The sequence below is a fragment of the Anopheles gambiae genome, chromosome 2, assembly GCF_943734735.2.
Source record: "Anopheles gambiae chromosome 2, idAnoGambNW_F1_1, whole genome shotgun sequence".
NCBI lineage: Eukaryota > Metazoa > Arthropoda > Insecta > Diptera > Culicidae > Anopheles > Anopheles gambiae.
In genome coordinates, this window is record NC_064601.1 from 27938829 (window position 1) to 27954717 (window position 15889).

Consider the following 15889-nt stretch of genomic DNA (forward strand, 5'->3'; position numbering starts at 1 on the left):
GTTCAGGAGTGTAAGTTACGATTCGTTGCATTTGAAAAGTCATTGCCAAACATCTCCGCTTACCATATTGTCCACCGACGAAAGCAGTACTACTGTTTGAGCATTGTGATCCCATACCATCTGCCAAAAGTCTTTGAACGTCTCGATCACTGGGTGCTGGGTGACGATAAAATCGCGCAGTCGGCGGAAACCGTGCAGCCAGGTGGCGTTGATGTAGTCGCTTCCTTCCACGCCCGGTTTCGGCGTGAGATGCACCCGGCTACCCTCCAACGGCACCAGCGAGCTACGATTCTTGATTGCATTGACCGGCTTCAGGGACGAGGTCAAATTGATCTCCTTGGGCTGATAACTCACAATAAGCTGGCGAAGGAGAAAGGAACAAAACCCAGAAAATGAATCGATTTGGTCGCAAAAAACAGGTGTACTATCCACACTCACCTTATACTGTGCATCGATGTAATCCAGATGGTTCACCAACCCACCGATCGCATCCATCTTGATGTTTGTCTCACCGCTAGTGATCGCCTCCACCAGCGCGTCATGGATGAAAATGTACTGCTCCTCCGTCTGCACCAGATAGTTGCGCTGGGCGCGAATGTACCGCAGAAAGCCGAACACGTTCAGCGAGCCCTTCGCCTCGATCTGCTTCAGCATTGCATCCAGCACGATGAACGTTCCCGTGCGGCCGACCCCGGCCGAACAGTGCACCACTATCGGGCCACCGTCCGGCAGGTTGGCGGTGGTTGATTTCTTCACAAAGTTAATCACCGGCAGCGGATGGTCGGGCGTACCGTGGTCGGGCCAGTTCGTGTAGTGATACTGGTAGACGGTTTTCTCCATTTGCGACTGTTTCTTCTTCTTCATCTTCAGATGCTTGATGTGCAGCGTTCTCACGGTGTACGTCGCCATCACGTCCTCCTTGACCAGGCGCACCTGTATAATGCCGTACGTTTCGGTACCATCCTTCGGCCAGTACATATCACATTTCCGACGGCCCCGCTCGACCAGGTTCGTGATCATCACGATGACTGCGACGCGCTGCTCCCACACCATCCGCCAGAAGCAATCGAACGTCCCGGGCAGTGGGCCCTGGGTGCCGATGAATGCGCGCGGTTTCTGGTACCCATCGATAAAGTTAGCGTTGATGTAGTCAAGATGTTTCTTCTGCCCCGGCACTTGTCGCAAATGCACCCGGCTATGGTCGTCTGAGAAAGGTAGAGAATGTATGAAATACATAAAACGTGAATTTTGACACTCTTTTCCACACTTTTCCACACACACACTTACAGGCGATCACATTCAGATACCGATTTTTGCCCTTGTTCTCCGGATGTTGCGAGTTCTCCGACGGGTACTCATCGTTGAGCGCTTCGCCCTGGATCGCTTCGTACTCCTTGCTGAAACCGATGTCACCGTCCGCGTGCAGTTGGGCAACGTGTTTCGCAAAGTCGGCCACCGCCACTGGTCCGCGCACTTCGCCACCGATCTCGCTCGGTGCTTCCCAATCGATCAGTCCCGCCTGTGCGCCCTGACAAGGCTGCGGGTCGTCCAGATAGTAGTAGGCCGCGTGGAAACACTTTCTGCAAATATAGCATACACGATGATAAAACATTAAAAGGGTGCAGCAATGATGGAAACAATTCATATGGGAGATGAAAAATAACACTTTCAAAGCCAAAGGGTACGGTTAGTCTTGTTGTATGTTTCCCGCCTATCTTATCGATCACCAGGAAGTAGACGAATCTTACAATAAATTGATACAGTACAACAAGGAAGCTGGCATCTCACTGCCATCGGTTATCTTGTTCATTGGCCTTTTCTTTTTCTTCTCAATTTAAGGACTCTTTTTTATCAAACTTGGAATCACAAGGTTTTCAACCATTGACCACTGACGAACTGCTGTACCTTGATGGGATCTTACACACAAACAAACAAAACAGTTTGATAAAAAGCTCGCTGCTGTGATTATTATCGTACCAAAGCAGCTGTAAAGAGCACCCGTCGCCAGGCGACATCTTGACACACTTCGGCGATATATCTCGGCTGCCCTCAGTTCGCAAGAGCAGATAAGTATCGTACCCCTTATTACTTCTAACAAGCCTGCGCACAACAGAACCGCACCTTGTGTTCCAAAAAATCATAAATCAAAGCGTACTCCAACCACAAACATGCAATTTCCTCTATGTCTAGAGCTTTTCCATGCTACATTTTCGACGTGGTTTTTGTCACCAATGCCACCATGATCGTATGTCGCTGTGGTATCCCCTCCTCTACTGTTGATGCGCGAACGGTACCGTTCCCGCCGCATGGCCGACTAATTGTTTAACGCTAATTTTGCTTTCGGCACAGGTGAGATAAGGTTATATCATTCTATTACTACTGACAGTTTTTTCCCTTCTTCCACCCTATCGAACGATGATGAATCACACACACGCTGACAATTATTCATTCCAGAGTAATTGAAATGATTGACGCGACCGGAAAACGATTAGCAAACGGGGTTGCGGTTGCGCTTACGAACACATGATTTTGCACCAACCGTCCATCTTTCCTTTGAAAGGTTCCATTGAATGCTGTTTAAGTACAATGCAATAATGATGGAAAGATCCCCAGCAAATCGCGTCTTAGCAGCAATGATCGTCGAATTGTAGTTATAATGTTTATTCTACCATTTAAAAAAGCAATCAATCACGTGACATCGTCACTATGAACACTACCAACAATAGATCACTCACGTCGCTAAATGATCTCTGAACACTTCTACTCACATCAGCTTACACACAAGGCATACGTACGCCTTAGACAATCGTCGCTGTATGCTAGCTGCGAACATCGTGGTGTAGTATTTCCTTAGTAAAACTCACCTAATCCATCCACACCAAGGCGGCATTATGGTTCTTGGCAGCAAAATGCGTCGAACACAGCACCTCAACGTCGGGAAATGTTTAGCACCAGTTGAATGAATGAATAAATTGCACGAGTTATTTTCAAACTATCTTCCACCATCTGGACAAAGACACTTGAGCGTACTTTTCAACAAGCTGCTTTTGATTTCGTTCACGGAAGAAATAGTTCCAGTTTCTTAGAAAAAAAAACACCCATTAATTAAAGTTTAAATGATACCAAATCACCGCTAACCACCGCACATACACACAAACACATTTGGAATGGAATTGCACGCATGTTAAAGCTTCGCGTCGAATTTGCGCCGCGGGAGCGAACGAACACAGCTTCCAAGGTTTTCAAGATCGTCCTTGTCACTACTGACCGCCGATGTGAGATGGGTGCGTCGTCGCCGTCGTTTAGCTGTTTAGAGCATATAGCGATTGCTTAGATGCCCTAGAGGCGAACCACCGATCGACCGGTTCTGACTGGCCGATCTGACCGATTCACGACGGTCGCACGAGTGCGCGCGAAGCGATGCAAAGCAAAAACTGAGCGCTCAAGCTCGCGCCGCGCGTACGCAAGACGTTCGCGACGCGCGACTGCGTTCTCCGCGGTAAGAAATAGAGAGAGAGAGAGAAAGATAGATATGGAGAAGCGGTAGTGTCGAGCAGTTGACGCTTCGCGCTTCGTGTAACTTTTATCTTTCTTACGGCCAGTAGTAGATGTTTCTGCGATGGTTTTGGTGCGATGTATCTGTGGTGCGAACCACTTTACAAAATCGCGCAAAAGAAAACATTAATGATGTTTTTTGTAATAAACTAACAAACAAAACAACTAGGTTCAGTATATTGTGCAGTTCAAATTGCATGTAGTTATAGGTAAAGAATTTTTGTATCTATTTTACAACTATCTTTATTTTGTTAGACTGAATACTGCTATGAACACTGATGTTGGTTTTTTTTTAAATAATTTTAAAACAGACATTTTTTTGTGCGTCATTCAATCAAAACCAAGAGGTATAGGAAACGATAAAAGTAATTTCTCTATCTACTTTAGAATCCCCTTATAGGTGGATCGATTCACTTGCAATAAAACCGTATTGTTCGGTCGGTTTTGCCCAAAGACATAACATTAGACGATCGTCTATGTTTGTACAACAATCAACCAAACAAGGCTCTTTACCGTTTGAAATTGGATACGCGTGTCGGGTTCGTGTGTGCAGCCGTCAGCTGTTGTTGCGCGTTCATTCGCACGCTTCCCGAACCAAAGTGCCATGGCAATGTTGTCGCTTCACTGCATTTGGTATCAAGCTGTAGCGCGAAATCGACCACCATCATAAAACCGATTTCTTTTCGACGCTTTCGTTCACTTCTATACGCACTACTACTGACAAACATTTAGTGCCCAGCAGTGTCCATCGTTTACACACGCCACATACACAAATTACACAGCACAGGTGCAGGGTTTGATAAGCGTCGCGGTGTGCAGCGATAAAATAGAAACAAAACTCAACACACAACAAACGGGAAAGTGAATCCCGGAACCCCAGGAATGGGGCGCAGACGCGTCTAACGTTTTTGTTTGTAAAACTGGTCACGAAGCAGCTGTAACACACTTGATTCGGTGCGTTTGCACAACAGATGGCCAAACGTTCGTTATCATAAGGTACTCAAAATTTTTTCCTATTCCAAAACTTTGCCACACCAACCCGGAAGTTTTGTTTTAGAAGCGATAATGTTTAGTGAAAATGCTATGAAAAAACCACTTACTTCCAAAGAATAAGCGCCAGCGCGATGAGCAGCACCACGGAGCAACTGAATACGATGCCGGCCAGCACCGCCAAGTCGTAATCGTCGTACGCCTGTCTTTGCGACTTTAGTGGAGCTTTCTCGCAGTTGGGTTGAAGTGAAATCTGTAAACAGAACGGTACAGAGAAGAGCATTAGAAGGGTGATCTCGTAAAGGGAAAGGGGGGCCGCGAATAAACACTCTCACCTTACGTGGCTCGGAATATGAACCGAGTATCATTTGCTTCGGATTGATAACGCTCGTCGATGCTGCCCGCACCTTTACCTCGTACACCGCGTTGCTCGTAAGGTTCGGAATGATCAGCTATAAAAGGTAGGGGAAAAGAACAGAAAATAAGTTAAAATTTCAACCATTCCATACGTTTCCTCGCTCCATAAACCATTTCGAGCGAACGTACCGAAGTCTCCATGATGGAAGCATTGACCGTGATGCGTATCTCGCGAAACTCGTGGTACGCAATGTTCCGATAGCTAATTATGTACAGATCGATCGTATTGTAGAAGGTCTGCGGAATGCGCCAACCGTAGTACAGTGCATTGTGCGAGTGGCACGTCAGGTTGACCACCTTCGGTGCACTGGGACCGCTCACATCGGTACGCTGCGTCACCTCGGACGGTTTGCCGTCGTGCTTCTTCGTAAACGCCGTCACCAGAATGCGATACTCGGTGAACGGTTCTGTTGTGAAGGGGGGAGGGGGATAGCAAGAAGGAAAATAAATAAACCGGTATGAGAAAGGCGCTGCTAAGCGCACTTTTCATCCCGTGTAGGGACACTTACTTAAATTCGATAGCGTGTAGTGATAGACCGAGTTCTGCATTTCGTTCAGCTTCAGTATCGGCATGTGCAGATCGGTCTGGTTTTGATGGATGTAGTACACCCGGTAGCCGTGGATGGCCCCGTTAGCCTTTTCCGGTTCGCGCCAGGTCAGCTTGATCGTCGTGGATGTGACTTCCAGCACGGTCAGGTTCTGGGGTGGGCTTGGTTCTATGAGAAGGCACACAAACACAGGAAGAAAAAGAAAAAGAAAACACACACACACACACACACACACACACACACATACACACAAAATCAATTCGACTGTCAAATTTGCGGAGAGGGGGAAATGTGAGATCGATCATAAAAATGATGATGACAAATGCGTGTCTCATTTATCAGCCCATCTGCGCACACTGAGATTGGGGAGGAAAATTGTCTTTACCAATATCGTCGTCGGCCGAAAAGGTTGGATCGTGCGTGGAAGTGTGCGGTTCATCGTTGCTTGCCGCCTGCTCGATAGGCACAACACGAACCAGTGCCGGCGTGGAGGAGGAAGACTTCAGCGGCAATACGCGGGGTTCCTCAAAGTCCTGGTCCTCGAGCTCATCGTCGGCACTGCCATCGCCGGCACCGTACGGATGAAGCACGGACGCTATGGGTTCGCGATCCGGCCCGGGCAGCAGTGGAGTGCTTTCCAGTGCCTCCGTCGGGGGTAACGGTGGTGGTGTGGTGGTCATGTGGATTGCTTCCAGCGGTAAATTGTTCGAGCGTGGCGGAACCGTCGATTCCGTAGGAAGTGCCGATAACGTGCTGGTGGCGAAAGCGACTATTACCAGCAGGGTTCCTGACACCGGGGGCATCATCGTGTTTTGGCTGGCTGCAATCTTCATCGTAGAATACTGTTTCGTTCGTACTTCTTGCCTCTTTTTTATCGCTTGCTTTCCCGCTCACTCTCCCACACAAAAAAAAAACGGAGGACGGGGACCCTTCTTTAGTACTGCCGGGTGCGGGTGCGGTGAGTAATGGTTGTTGCAGGGCCGGAGTGTGCGCGTATGTGTAGGCCGGCAATCGGATGTAAAACTTGCACTATTGGCGTTTTTTTCTCTCTCTCTCTCTCTTCGCTTCACTTATGCACCAGTACCACCACCCCGGGACCGGTCGGTTCCTGTTTCCGCCGTGCCCTGCACTTCCGAACAGTTTGGGGCACAAGCACAAGCAGTGGAACGAGTTTCGCGTTGCCGATTTTCGTTCCGATGGAGCTGTGTGTGCGTGTGTGTGTTTTTTTTTTGTTTCTTTGTTCTACACCCAACACACCACGGCTCCCAGTATGGAAGCGCACAGGGTTAAAGTTGCACGAGAAGATTTGGATTTTCGTTTCATTTTACGCCGTCGAAATGGGAGAGCTCAAACACGAGACACACGGGCGGCTCCGCTCGATAACGCGGTCACAACGCAAGTAATCAGTTTAGTTGGGGTCCATACACACACACACACTCGAGCGCAGGGGGGAAAACACATTCAATTGCAGGGGAAAGGTCAGTTAAGTGGCCGCCCCACTAATTCTCGACGGATGCTTCGCTCACAGCTTCAATTGCCATCAATTGAGCTCCGGTGCACGGGGCACGGTCGGGAGCGCGGGTTGTGTCCCCGGACCGACCCGCAGGAAGGGAGGAGTTGGAATGATTCACTCGGGGGACCACAGTGCAAACTTTTCACGGGCTCTGGCCAGGGCAGGTTTGTTCCTGCTTTCTCTCTCTCTCTCGCTCTCGCTTTGATGCTGGAGCGTATGGGGCGCACGGAGTGTTTCGATCGATTTCGGTGCTTGCTGCTTCTTCTGCTTGTTCTTCTTCTTGATGCTCTGCTGTGACCAGTTTTTGTTTTCCAAGCTCAGCCCAGGCGACCCATTCGTTCGCACGCGTTTCACTCCACTCGGACACCGGATGTGTACGTGCGACGCGCGGAAAACTTTCACGGCTTCATTTACTACGCGGAAAACCGTTTCCTACGCACATTTTCACCAATGTTTTAGCATATTTAAACACTGCCCTGCCTACGGTACGATTTTGCTCGAAAGCCATATTTGTTTTGACAGTTTGGGCCCGTCACCGTATGTTTATCGTGCAAGGCCGAACGCTTGATGCCACTCCCGTGGCACAGGGTGCTTCGCGAACAGCTCGGTACAGCTGGCAGCGTTCTCTGGTGGTGAGTTTTGAAGGTAAGCTGGGTGGTCGTACAATCGTACCGTTGCGAATATGAATTTCACCTCTCGGTAAATCTTTATGTTTTTCTTTTCATTTTGGGATGCATTTAATGCAAAATCAGCATTTTAACATAACATATTATGGGTAATGAAAAACGCACCTTGATTAAAAAAGTTGCTTTGCTGAAAGCCAAGCCAGAATCACGCGTCTTAAAGCATACGTACTGTGATTTAAAATTGCCTTTGTCTAAATTGGGAACGATGCAATAGACAGCATAGCTGGAACGGATAGTTACCGATTTTTTCATAGCCACTTCTCATTATCTATAGAAAGCCACATATTGACTTTGTAGATCAGTGAAAATCAAGAAGACAAAACCGACTCATGCTAGTGCTACTAGGCTGCACCGGAAAGCATCTAAAACGATTATAATAATTAAGCACTGGCTGCTCCGTGAAAGCTATCCCCAAAGGACGGCGCTGGCTACGGCGCTGGGGCCGAGATGTGGAAATGTGATAATTTTCTTTTCATAATTGAATGCCCCTGGAACCATTCCACCGGCTGCCGCGCCCCGCCCGAGAGGATATGCTAGCAGCCAGCCGAGCAGAGGGACAGCGAAAACCCCCTCAGGATCATGGGTAATCAAAATTCTTCTCGAAGAAAAGCAGCGCAAAAAAGAAAAGATGCGAACTTATCCAACACAGCCAACCGCAGAAGTTAGCCAGGGGAAAGAGTTTTCGAGGTTGGCAAAGTAGAAAGTTCAATTCGGGGGGTTTAGGTTTGTTTTTTTTTCTCTCCACCGCTCTTTTTTCGTTGCGTTCTGCACCAAGTGTGTCGATGGGAAATGATTGCCCGCAGGCGTTGTACGCTCGTTGCGTCTCGGGTTTCACAACCGGTGGAAACCCATCGTCTATCGGTAATCCTATTAGGGGTAGGCCAGAACGATCGCAATACGCAGTACCGGGAAGTCGATGCCCCAGCGTGTGGGACTGTCTCGTCAATATGAAACCGCATGAAGCATGAACGTATCCTGGCGCGCGTTTTATAAAAACAGCCAAAAGTTCTCATGCGGAAATAGGATGCCATTTAAAGGAAAGCAACAGCAAGCAAACTCAGCAAGCGTTGATGAAAAGCGTTAAAGCTTTGCGCTTGGAATTGCGCGACACAGGCAAACCTGTCAACTGTCACACGCTGCATCATGTAGCTCTAATTGGCTGCATACACGACTCTATGCCACGCATTTTAGTGCATTTTTTGAGACCGTGCTTTCGCCTCTCACTCCCTTACTCATAATGCTTTCGTTGTGGAATTTGGAAATTAATTTTCTTCACCTTTCTTGCCACTCGAAATCTTGTGGATGCTGTGCTTCTAGGGTGAAGAATTTGCTCACCAAGGTACCAAGGTTGATGATCGGATATCGTGTGTGTGTGTGTGTGTGTGCTTGGAAGTGTGTGTGTATGGCAAAAAGAAGGACACCGCACAGCACGGAGCCCAAATGGACGGATAGATAGAACACAACCCGAACGTCTGTATGCAATTGGGGGGGTCTGTACGTGCCAAATGGTTCCTAGAGATGCAAGTGCAAAGAAAAGCGAGTGGCGACTGGCCTGCCATTCCTGCGTCGCCAGTCGTCGTCGGTGCTGGCTCGTTAGCAGTGAAAGATGGAGACGTTGCAATCATAGCTCGGATGGAAAACAAAGCTCATTATATGGGATGTTAGCTCTTTTTTTTTCGTTCTATCGCCCCCTCTCTCTCTCTATCATTCTGGCGTTCTTTTGTTAGATTTGTTTCTTGTGCACCCACTTGATCCACTTGAGCGAAGGACACACACACCATCATTTCGCAAGTGGTCGTATGTGTGACGCGGATGGAGAAACTTCGCAAGCCCGGAGCATTGAGTCGTTCTTAATCTAGCGTCTGGCGTATCCACCAACACCAAACCGGCTAGACATCTCGAGAGAGAGGCGGCCAGAGGGGTTGGATGCCCACCGCCCGGGTACCAGAGGCACGAGCGCCTTTTCTTTCCCATTCCCATCCAAGCACAGTGGCGGTGGTGTGCAGCCCGCGAAGGTGTGCCGCAAGCACGTGCCCATTCCGGCATTCACCATTGCCACACGGATATGTATGACCATGCTTTTAGCGTCATTGCATTGCATTGCTCCCTCGCGCGCGCTCCGTACGGGTTTGGTGAGGTTGGCGCTGTATGTGTTTGCCTTTTCTTATGCGCCACAGTCACTAGTCCATTGGGAGATGTACTTTGCTAATGATGAACCATTTACTCCCGTCCGCCCAGAGTTGTCCCTACCACTGCTCACACGCGGGTACTTCACTTTTTGCCACTGTTGGCGCACTGCAACTGATGCGGCAGAAAACTTGACTCGCATTCTCGCATTGCCCAGATGGGGAGGGCGTCGTCGCAAGTGCAAGACGAGCAAAAAGAATGACGCCCCTTTGTCTTCACCGCTCGACATATGCGCGAGGACAACGATGACACCGGCAACATTGACACCCCTTGCCCCCGCCGTGACATGCATACCCCCTACGCTGCAACTCATGGCCACGGACTCACAACCGAAGACAAAGCAACACAACCCAGGGAAGGAATTACTCCCGCCAGCGCGCTCCGTACGCTGACGGATGCGACGGAAAACGTGGCCGAGACTTATGGCGCGACCGTGGCTTTTCGTGGCTGCACAAATTGCAAAACTGTTACATACATACATCTTTCCATCACGGGAATTAATGCGTCGCGGAAGATGATGGGGTTTGATGCTTTCAAGTTTTACTGCCGTGTGCGCACCGTTGACATCATTTCACGGCTGCCAGAAAACACCCCCCCCCCCATCCCATTGCGGGTGGGCGGACGGGATACACTCCATCTCGTTCGGTTATTTTGTTTCGCAAGGGAACAACGGGAAAATACACAACCGAGCCGAGGCGTGTGAGTGTTTGTAGTTTACCATCGCATCGTTGCCTTCCGGCCGATTGCGTTTGCGTTCTTTGCGCGTTGCCTTGCTTTGGCGCCAGCATCACGCCACTGCGTCCCGAGCTCCCGAGTGGGATTTCTACCGGGAAACGAGCGATGGAAGCATGAAAGGATATTTTTCCCGGTTTCTAGCCGTGATGATTATATCCTTGCATAGCCGGCAGAAATTGCATAACAAATGTATGTGCGCTACTGTCTGTGTGTGTGTGTGTCTGTGTATCGCACAACGCTTACACCAGATGCAGATCGGGATGACGAAACGAGTTGCTGCTAGGTTTCGTTTTTAAATAATAATGTTTTGTGCTTCAACGAAAAAAACAACATCCTTCCTGGGCCTAAGGCCCCACCCTCGTACGATCCATCTCTGCCTGGAGCATTCATCTGTGCACTAGCGAGCTAGAACGCTTCATTTGCATATGCATCGGTCCCAACCCCATTCGGGAATGGAAATTAAAACGAATAATCCGCCAAAGCTTCAAAGCACCAAAAACACGAAGCGAACGAACGACCGCACCGAGCAGGATATGGTCCGCTTGGATGATAAAAACAGGTAACACCATCCACCTTACGAAATGTGTCACAAAATCAAACGACCAGCAAAACGCGTCGTTTTTGACACGTCGGGTCAATTCGCCGGGTGTGTCTAGTGTTCCCGGACATACGTTCGCACGGCTATCGCAGGGTTTCGGTCACTTTTCATTTTAGATCCGATGGATGATCGGGTTCGGGAACGCGAAAAGGAGCAAACCGTGGACGTGATTAAAACCAACAACATGCTCTTGTCGCACACGATGGCGACGGCACACCCAAAAGGGCACCCGTTACACCGTGTTACCGGAGTACCGGTTTCGCCTCAGCTTGTTATTGTGCTAGGGATCACTGCATTGTTTGCATGAAATTGTAAATTCCCGGCCGCTCGATCGGTGTTGCAAAGGTGTTGGAGACAACGCAGACGCAAAAAAGCAGTGCAAGTACATCTCATAAAACGCGAACATGTGTGAGGCGTTTTTGATGGCAAAAAAAACCCCTTTTTATTCCACTTTCTCTAGCGGTCACCGGAGACTTCTTCTTCCCTAGTGGCCACCCGTGCATCGATGGTTCTATTTCTGTATTGTCACTTTTGCCGGAATGAAATGTGTGTTATTTAGTCGAAGCGGAGTTTTATTAAACGTACCCAACGCAACGCAGCAGCAGCAGCATCATATCTAGGCATGTAAAAAGAGTGTCCCGCCTTGTGTCCCGTTGCATTGAATTCCGCTTTCCGAGCCGGGATTGCAGCGGCGTTTTTAACCGTGATACCGGGTATTGCTATCGGAAATAGGGAACGCTGGTATCCGCTTATTTCTATTTCCACTGCTCAATAAAGCATGATAGCATAGAACGGGGATGGAATCCCGAAAGTTCCACCCATACATGCCCGGAATATAGTGGAATAAGCGGGATGTGTGAGAAATTAATAAGAGTGAATGTGAACCACCCCAAAGCTCGCGCGGCTGGGCAGTGTGCTATTGTTGATAGATATTTGTGCCGGAGAAGAATTCGCATACCCCGATACACAGCGTTGGAAATGGTTCCCCTTTTTTTGGCTTGTTTTTACCACTTTTATTACTGCAACGCGCACCCACCACGCGAATGAAATTAAATTTTATACTGCCCTATCGGGAACGTGGTGTTTAATTGCTGCTACATTTTTAACATTGTTCTTTTTTATTACGGTTTGAAGAGGAACGGTTGAGGCCGTATTGCTTCAATTTAGTGGATAATATTTCTATTCATACATGGATCATTGCAGCATCATTTTTTCTTCTAAATTCTTCACTTTCACTCAAATCGGTGAGCCATAACGTATGTATCTCTGTATCACATTCGTCAGAGGAATATTACCCAAGTTCTCTGATATATTTTGCCATTTGCATTCAGCAGAGGCCAAATTGGTTCAAAGCAATACATAAAATAGTAATCAAAAACCTATCTTTTGAGAATCTTTAGCTTCCATTTCAACTGCACTGGATAAGCTAGTTTTATAGCAGAGAAGGTATATAAGACCTGCAAACAATTTCAGAACGTTAATTTTTTGCTTTAAGTTTTTTATAATGAATTTAAGAAAAGCACTTTTCAAATATTGTTTGAAGAAAAAATGAATCCATTTATCCGAATTAATTAACTTATCCTTCTTCTACTATTGGGCGTAACGACCTGCGCTGCCATGTCGATCTTTACAGAACCTTTGAGAACTTGCAGATGCTTGCATCTCAGGAATGCCGGTTTTTGCAAGCAGAGTTGAAGTTAAACCATCCTTAAATTTGATTTCATTTCCCATTACACGTAATCTGGCGAGCCATAATGAGAACCACTGGCTTTTTGAACAAAGGATTTCGCTTATCCGCAAGAAAATCATATCAAGATTTTTTTAAGTTTATTTAATTTTGTTTAAAAATATGTAATTGCACGTGTAACTGTGTTTTATATTACTTCAATTTTAACTTTTTTTTTTTCGAAGAAATTTACAATTTTTTAAACAATACGAGTGAAGTACAGTTACGAATTAATTAGATTATGACGCTCTACTGCAGATAGCCATTTTAGTGGAAATTGTGTGTCTACAACTGAAAAAAGTAGTTCCCGGCTCACGTGCCGATCGCGTCTTGCAGTAGCGTCTCACACAGACCTTCACCCTTAAGCCGCTCATCATGTTCGCCATATGTTGTTACGCTCCGAAGTGTCAGGTTTGAAAGCGTTTGAAACATACGAAAAAAGAACGCTTTTTTGTTAAACTATTTTCCACACACCCTACAATACAATTCAATTTGCAGTTTGGGGACTATGCAGAAGCCTACGAGCTGGATGGCTACATCTATTTCCGTTTCGTTCGCCGTTTGTTGTGCGGTAAGTGTTTAATGCCGTGCTGTCATACGTACGATGAATGCAGGCTTTCTCTCTCTCTTTCTCTGATGCGTAAGACGCATCTACACATTGCGCGGGTTCAATTGCTCTCGAAGCTACCGCCTTTTGAATGGTCCTTTTTGGTGGGAAAGTGCACAAACGATACGAACTCAACGAACAGAAGTACACAGCGTGAAACACACACTTACACACGCACAACCAACACCATCCAATGCCGTCCAACAGGGTATGTGTGTACACTTACCTCCTTCATCTGTCATAACCAGAACGGTCGTCGGCGGTCCTAATCCTTCCGGGTTGAACACTTGTATCGAGACCAGATACTGCGTGTACGTTTCGAGGTTATGAATTTCGTGGTTCTGTAACGGTGTTATGCAAATAGAGAGAGAAAGAGAGGAAGTAAGAAAAAAAAGTTAAAGGCGACGGACAAGAGAGCGAGAAATTAATGCAAAACCTTTTTACATCCCCGCAAACGCAAACCCGTGGTGAGTGAGGGTCGACTCGGTTTATACGTTTTTTTGCCCCCATCTTCGGCATGCCAAAATTTTACTCCGCTTTAACCTTCACTCAAACATCAACGGAGTTGTGGCCACACAAAAAAAACCCATCCGAACAGAAGGGACGAGAGTTTCGGAACCATTTCCTAATCCTTCCTGCCCCTAAACGAAGGGATTTAAGTTGAGGATGGTAACCGCTGGTACGGCAAACCGTACCCGCACCCCGGTGTGTTCCACTAATAGAGGAGGCGTACATGTGGCTGTGGCTACGATGTACACTCCGATGTACTACCGCAATGGTTCAAATTGCAGTTACAGACCCGTGCCGGTTAGAATTTGCACCATTAAATTAGTGGTAATTATGATTTTCGACTTCCCCCTCGGACGACCCTTACTACCGTTGCTTCGACTGCTCGATTCGGTGTAGCGACGCAACGGTCGAAAGCCCGGTGTCGAAAGCTGCCTCCGAAAACATGACTTTCCACTCGGCACGACGGAAGCCATTAAACCATAAAACATACGGAGCTGGGAATGCTGCTCGCTCCACAATGCTGCGCTCCAGCTATCAGCTACCAAGGTGTACCCGCCGTGGTCCGTACTCGACCATGAGTTTGTCGGTGCGCCCGGGCGTACGGTTCGTGCCCTATCTAAGCTTACACCGCCACTCTCGCTCGCCAACCCTTACTGAGGAAGGGATGGTTGAGCTTTGTGCAAGCCCAACTCTTCCCGTGGGAGCCGAAGAACGAGCTGAAAATGATTGCGAGGACGATGTTCTACAAAAAAGCACCCCTTCCTTCAAGCGCTGGGAGCAGTGGTTGCAGCAGAAAGAGCAGGAGCAGCTGCTACTAGTGCCTCACTATCGGCAAGAATACAGGGTGCATTTACGTGTGTAAACAGAATTATTATGCATTGTTTGCTGATGAATGCATTTTCTGCCCTAACGGCCGGAGACGCCCGGAGCTGGAAAGAGTGGTGTCCCGGGTGTGGTTCGACGGCCCTGCCTATTGCTGCGAAACCAGCAGCGGAGCTGTCCGATGCCGAGCTTCGACTTTTGTGTAAATACTGAACCTTGCCGGAAGCATACCAAACCGAGGAGAGTGCCGACGTCAGGGTGCTGGTTGGTTTCCAACGCCGTGAACGAAACCTCCTTGTAGAACATTCTCGCGATTAAAAAAAAAACTAGTGACCGTGTTATAGTAGCGATGGAGGTCGATGAAAAGAGTGAGGAAAAAAAAAAGATTGAAAAATTCACAATGAGCAGCAAACAATGAGTGATCGCAAATCACGCCGGGGCGTAAAGTTTAATTGAATTTCGTGCTTCCGCTTGGCGACGAGCATTTTCCCAGTGTTTTGTAGAGTGTTTTAGTATATAGGTTTTTTTTTTTTATTTCTCGCTCCTCCCTAGCAACTTGGCTTTTGTGTCACAATGGCAGCGGTGCCAGGCGACTGTGCAGTGCTAGGCGATCTCCACATTGTATGCTGCTGAACGGGCAGGCAAGCATTTGTTTAACGTTTGCTAAAGCACTATAGCGCACAATTTCTGCTCTATTAAATAAATGGTATGTGTTCAAATGAACATTGGTAGAGGACGGTGCTTTACTGTGTACTGCTGCCAACCAGGAGATATGGATCATTCGACAAGCACTCCGAAAGTGCTTAATTAAATATTAATTTTATGGCTCGTAGTGAGAATGAAAAGTGTAGAAAGACATCATCAGATTCATCAGTCTTATTTCATCATTTTTTTTAAAGCATTACGGTGTAATCAGTGTAATCAACGAAAACAATGAACATATCCGTGGTAGCTTGATGCTCATTGCTGATAGTCAATAAAAGTGCGTCATTAAA

At 47.5% G+C, this 15889-nt stretch overlaps 1 protein-coding gene across 4 annotated transcripts in view; it reads right to left on the reverse strand.

Annotated features, from left to right (window-relative positions):
- Window positions 1–15889, reverse strand: part of LOC1273129 (tyrosine-protein phosphatase 99A) — a 57672-nt gene that overhangs the window by 4991 nt on the left and 36792 nt on the right. Inside the window, exons 7-14 of one of the 4 annotated variants that reach the window (XM_061645571.1) lie at window positions 13789–13903; window positions 5472–5678; window positions 5092–5369; window positions 4881–4997; window positions 4656–4798; window positions 1288–1580; window positions 439–1205; window positions 64–360 (exon numbers count right to left, since the gene is read on the reverse strand). In XM_061645571.1, the coding sequence (XP_061501555.1) occupies window positions 64–360; window positions 439–1205; window positions 1288–1580; window positions 4656–4798; window positions 4881–4997; window positions 5092–5369; window positions 5472–5678; window positions 13789–13903 (2217 nt within the window). Of the gene's footprint in view, window positions 1–63; window positions 1206–1287; window positions 1581–4655; window positions 4799–4880; window positions 4998–5091; window positions 5370–5471; window positions 5679–5895; window positions 7571–13788; window positions 13904–15889 lie in introns of those variants that run through there. The other 3 variants (XM_061645573.1, XM_061645570.1, XM_061645572.1) reach the window with 3 other exon arrangements.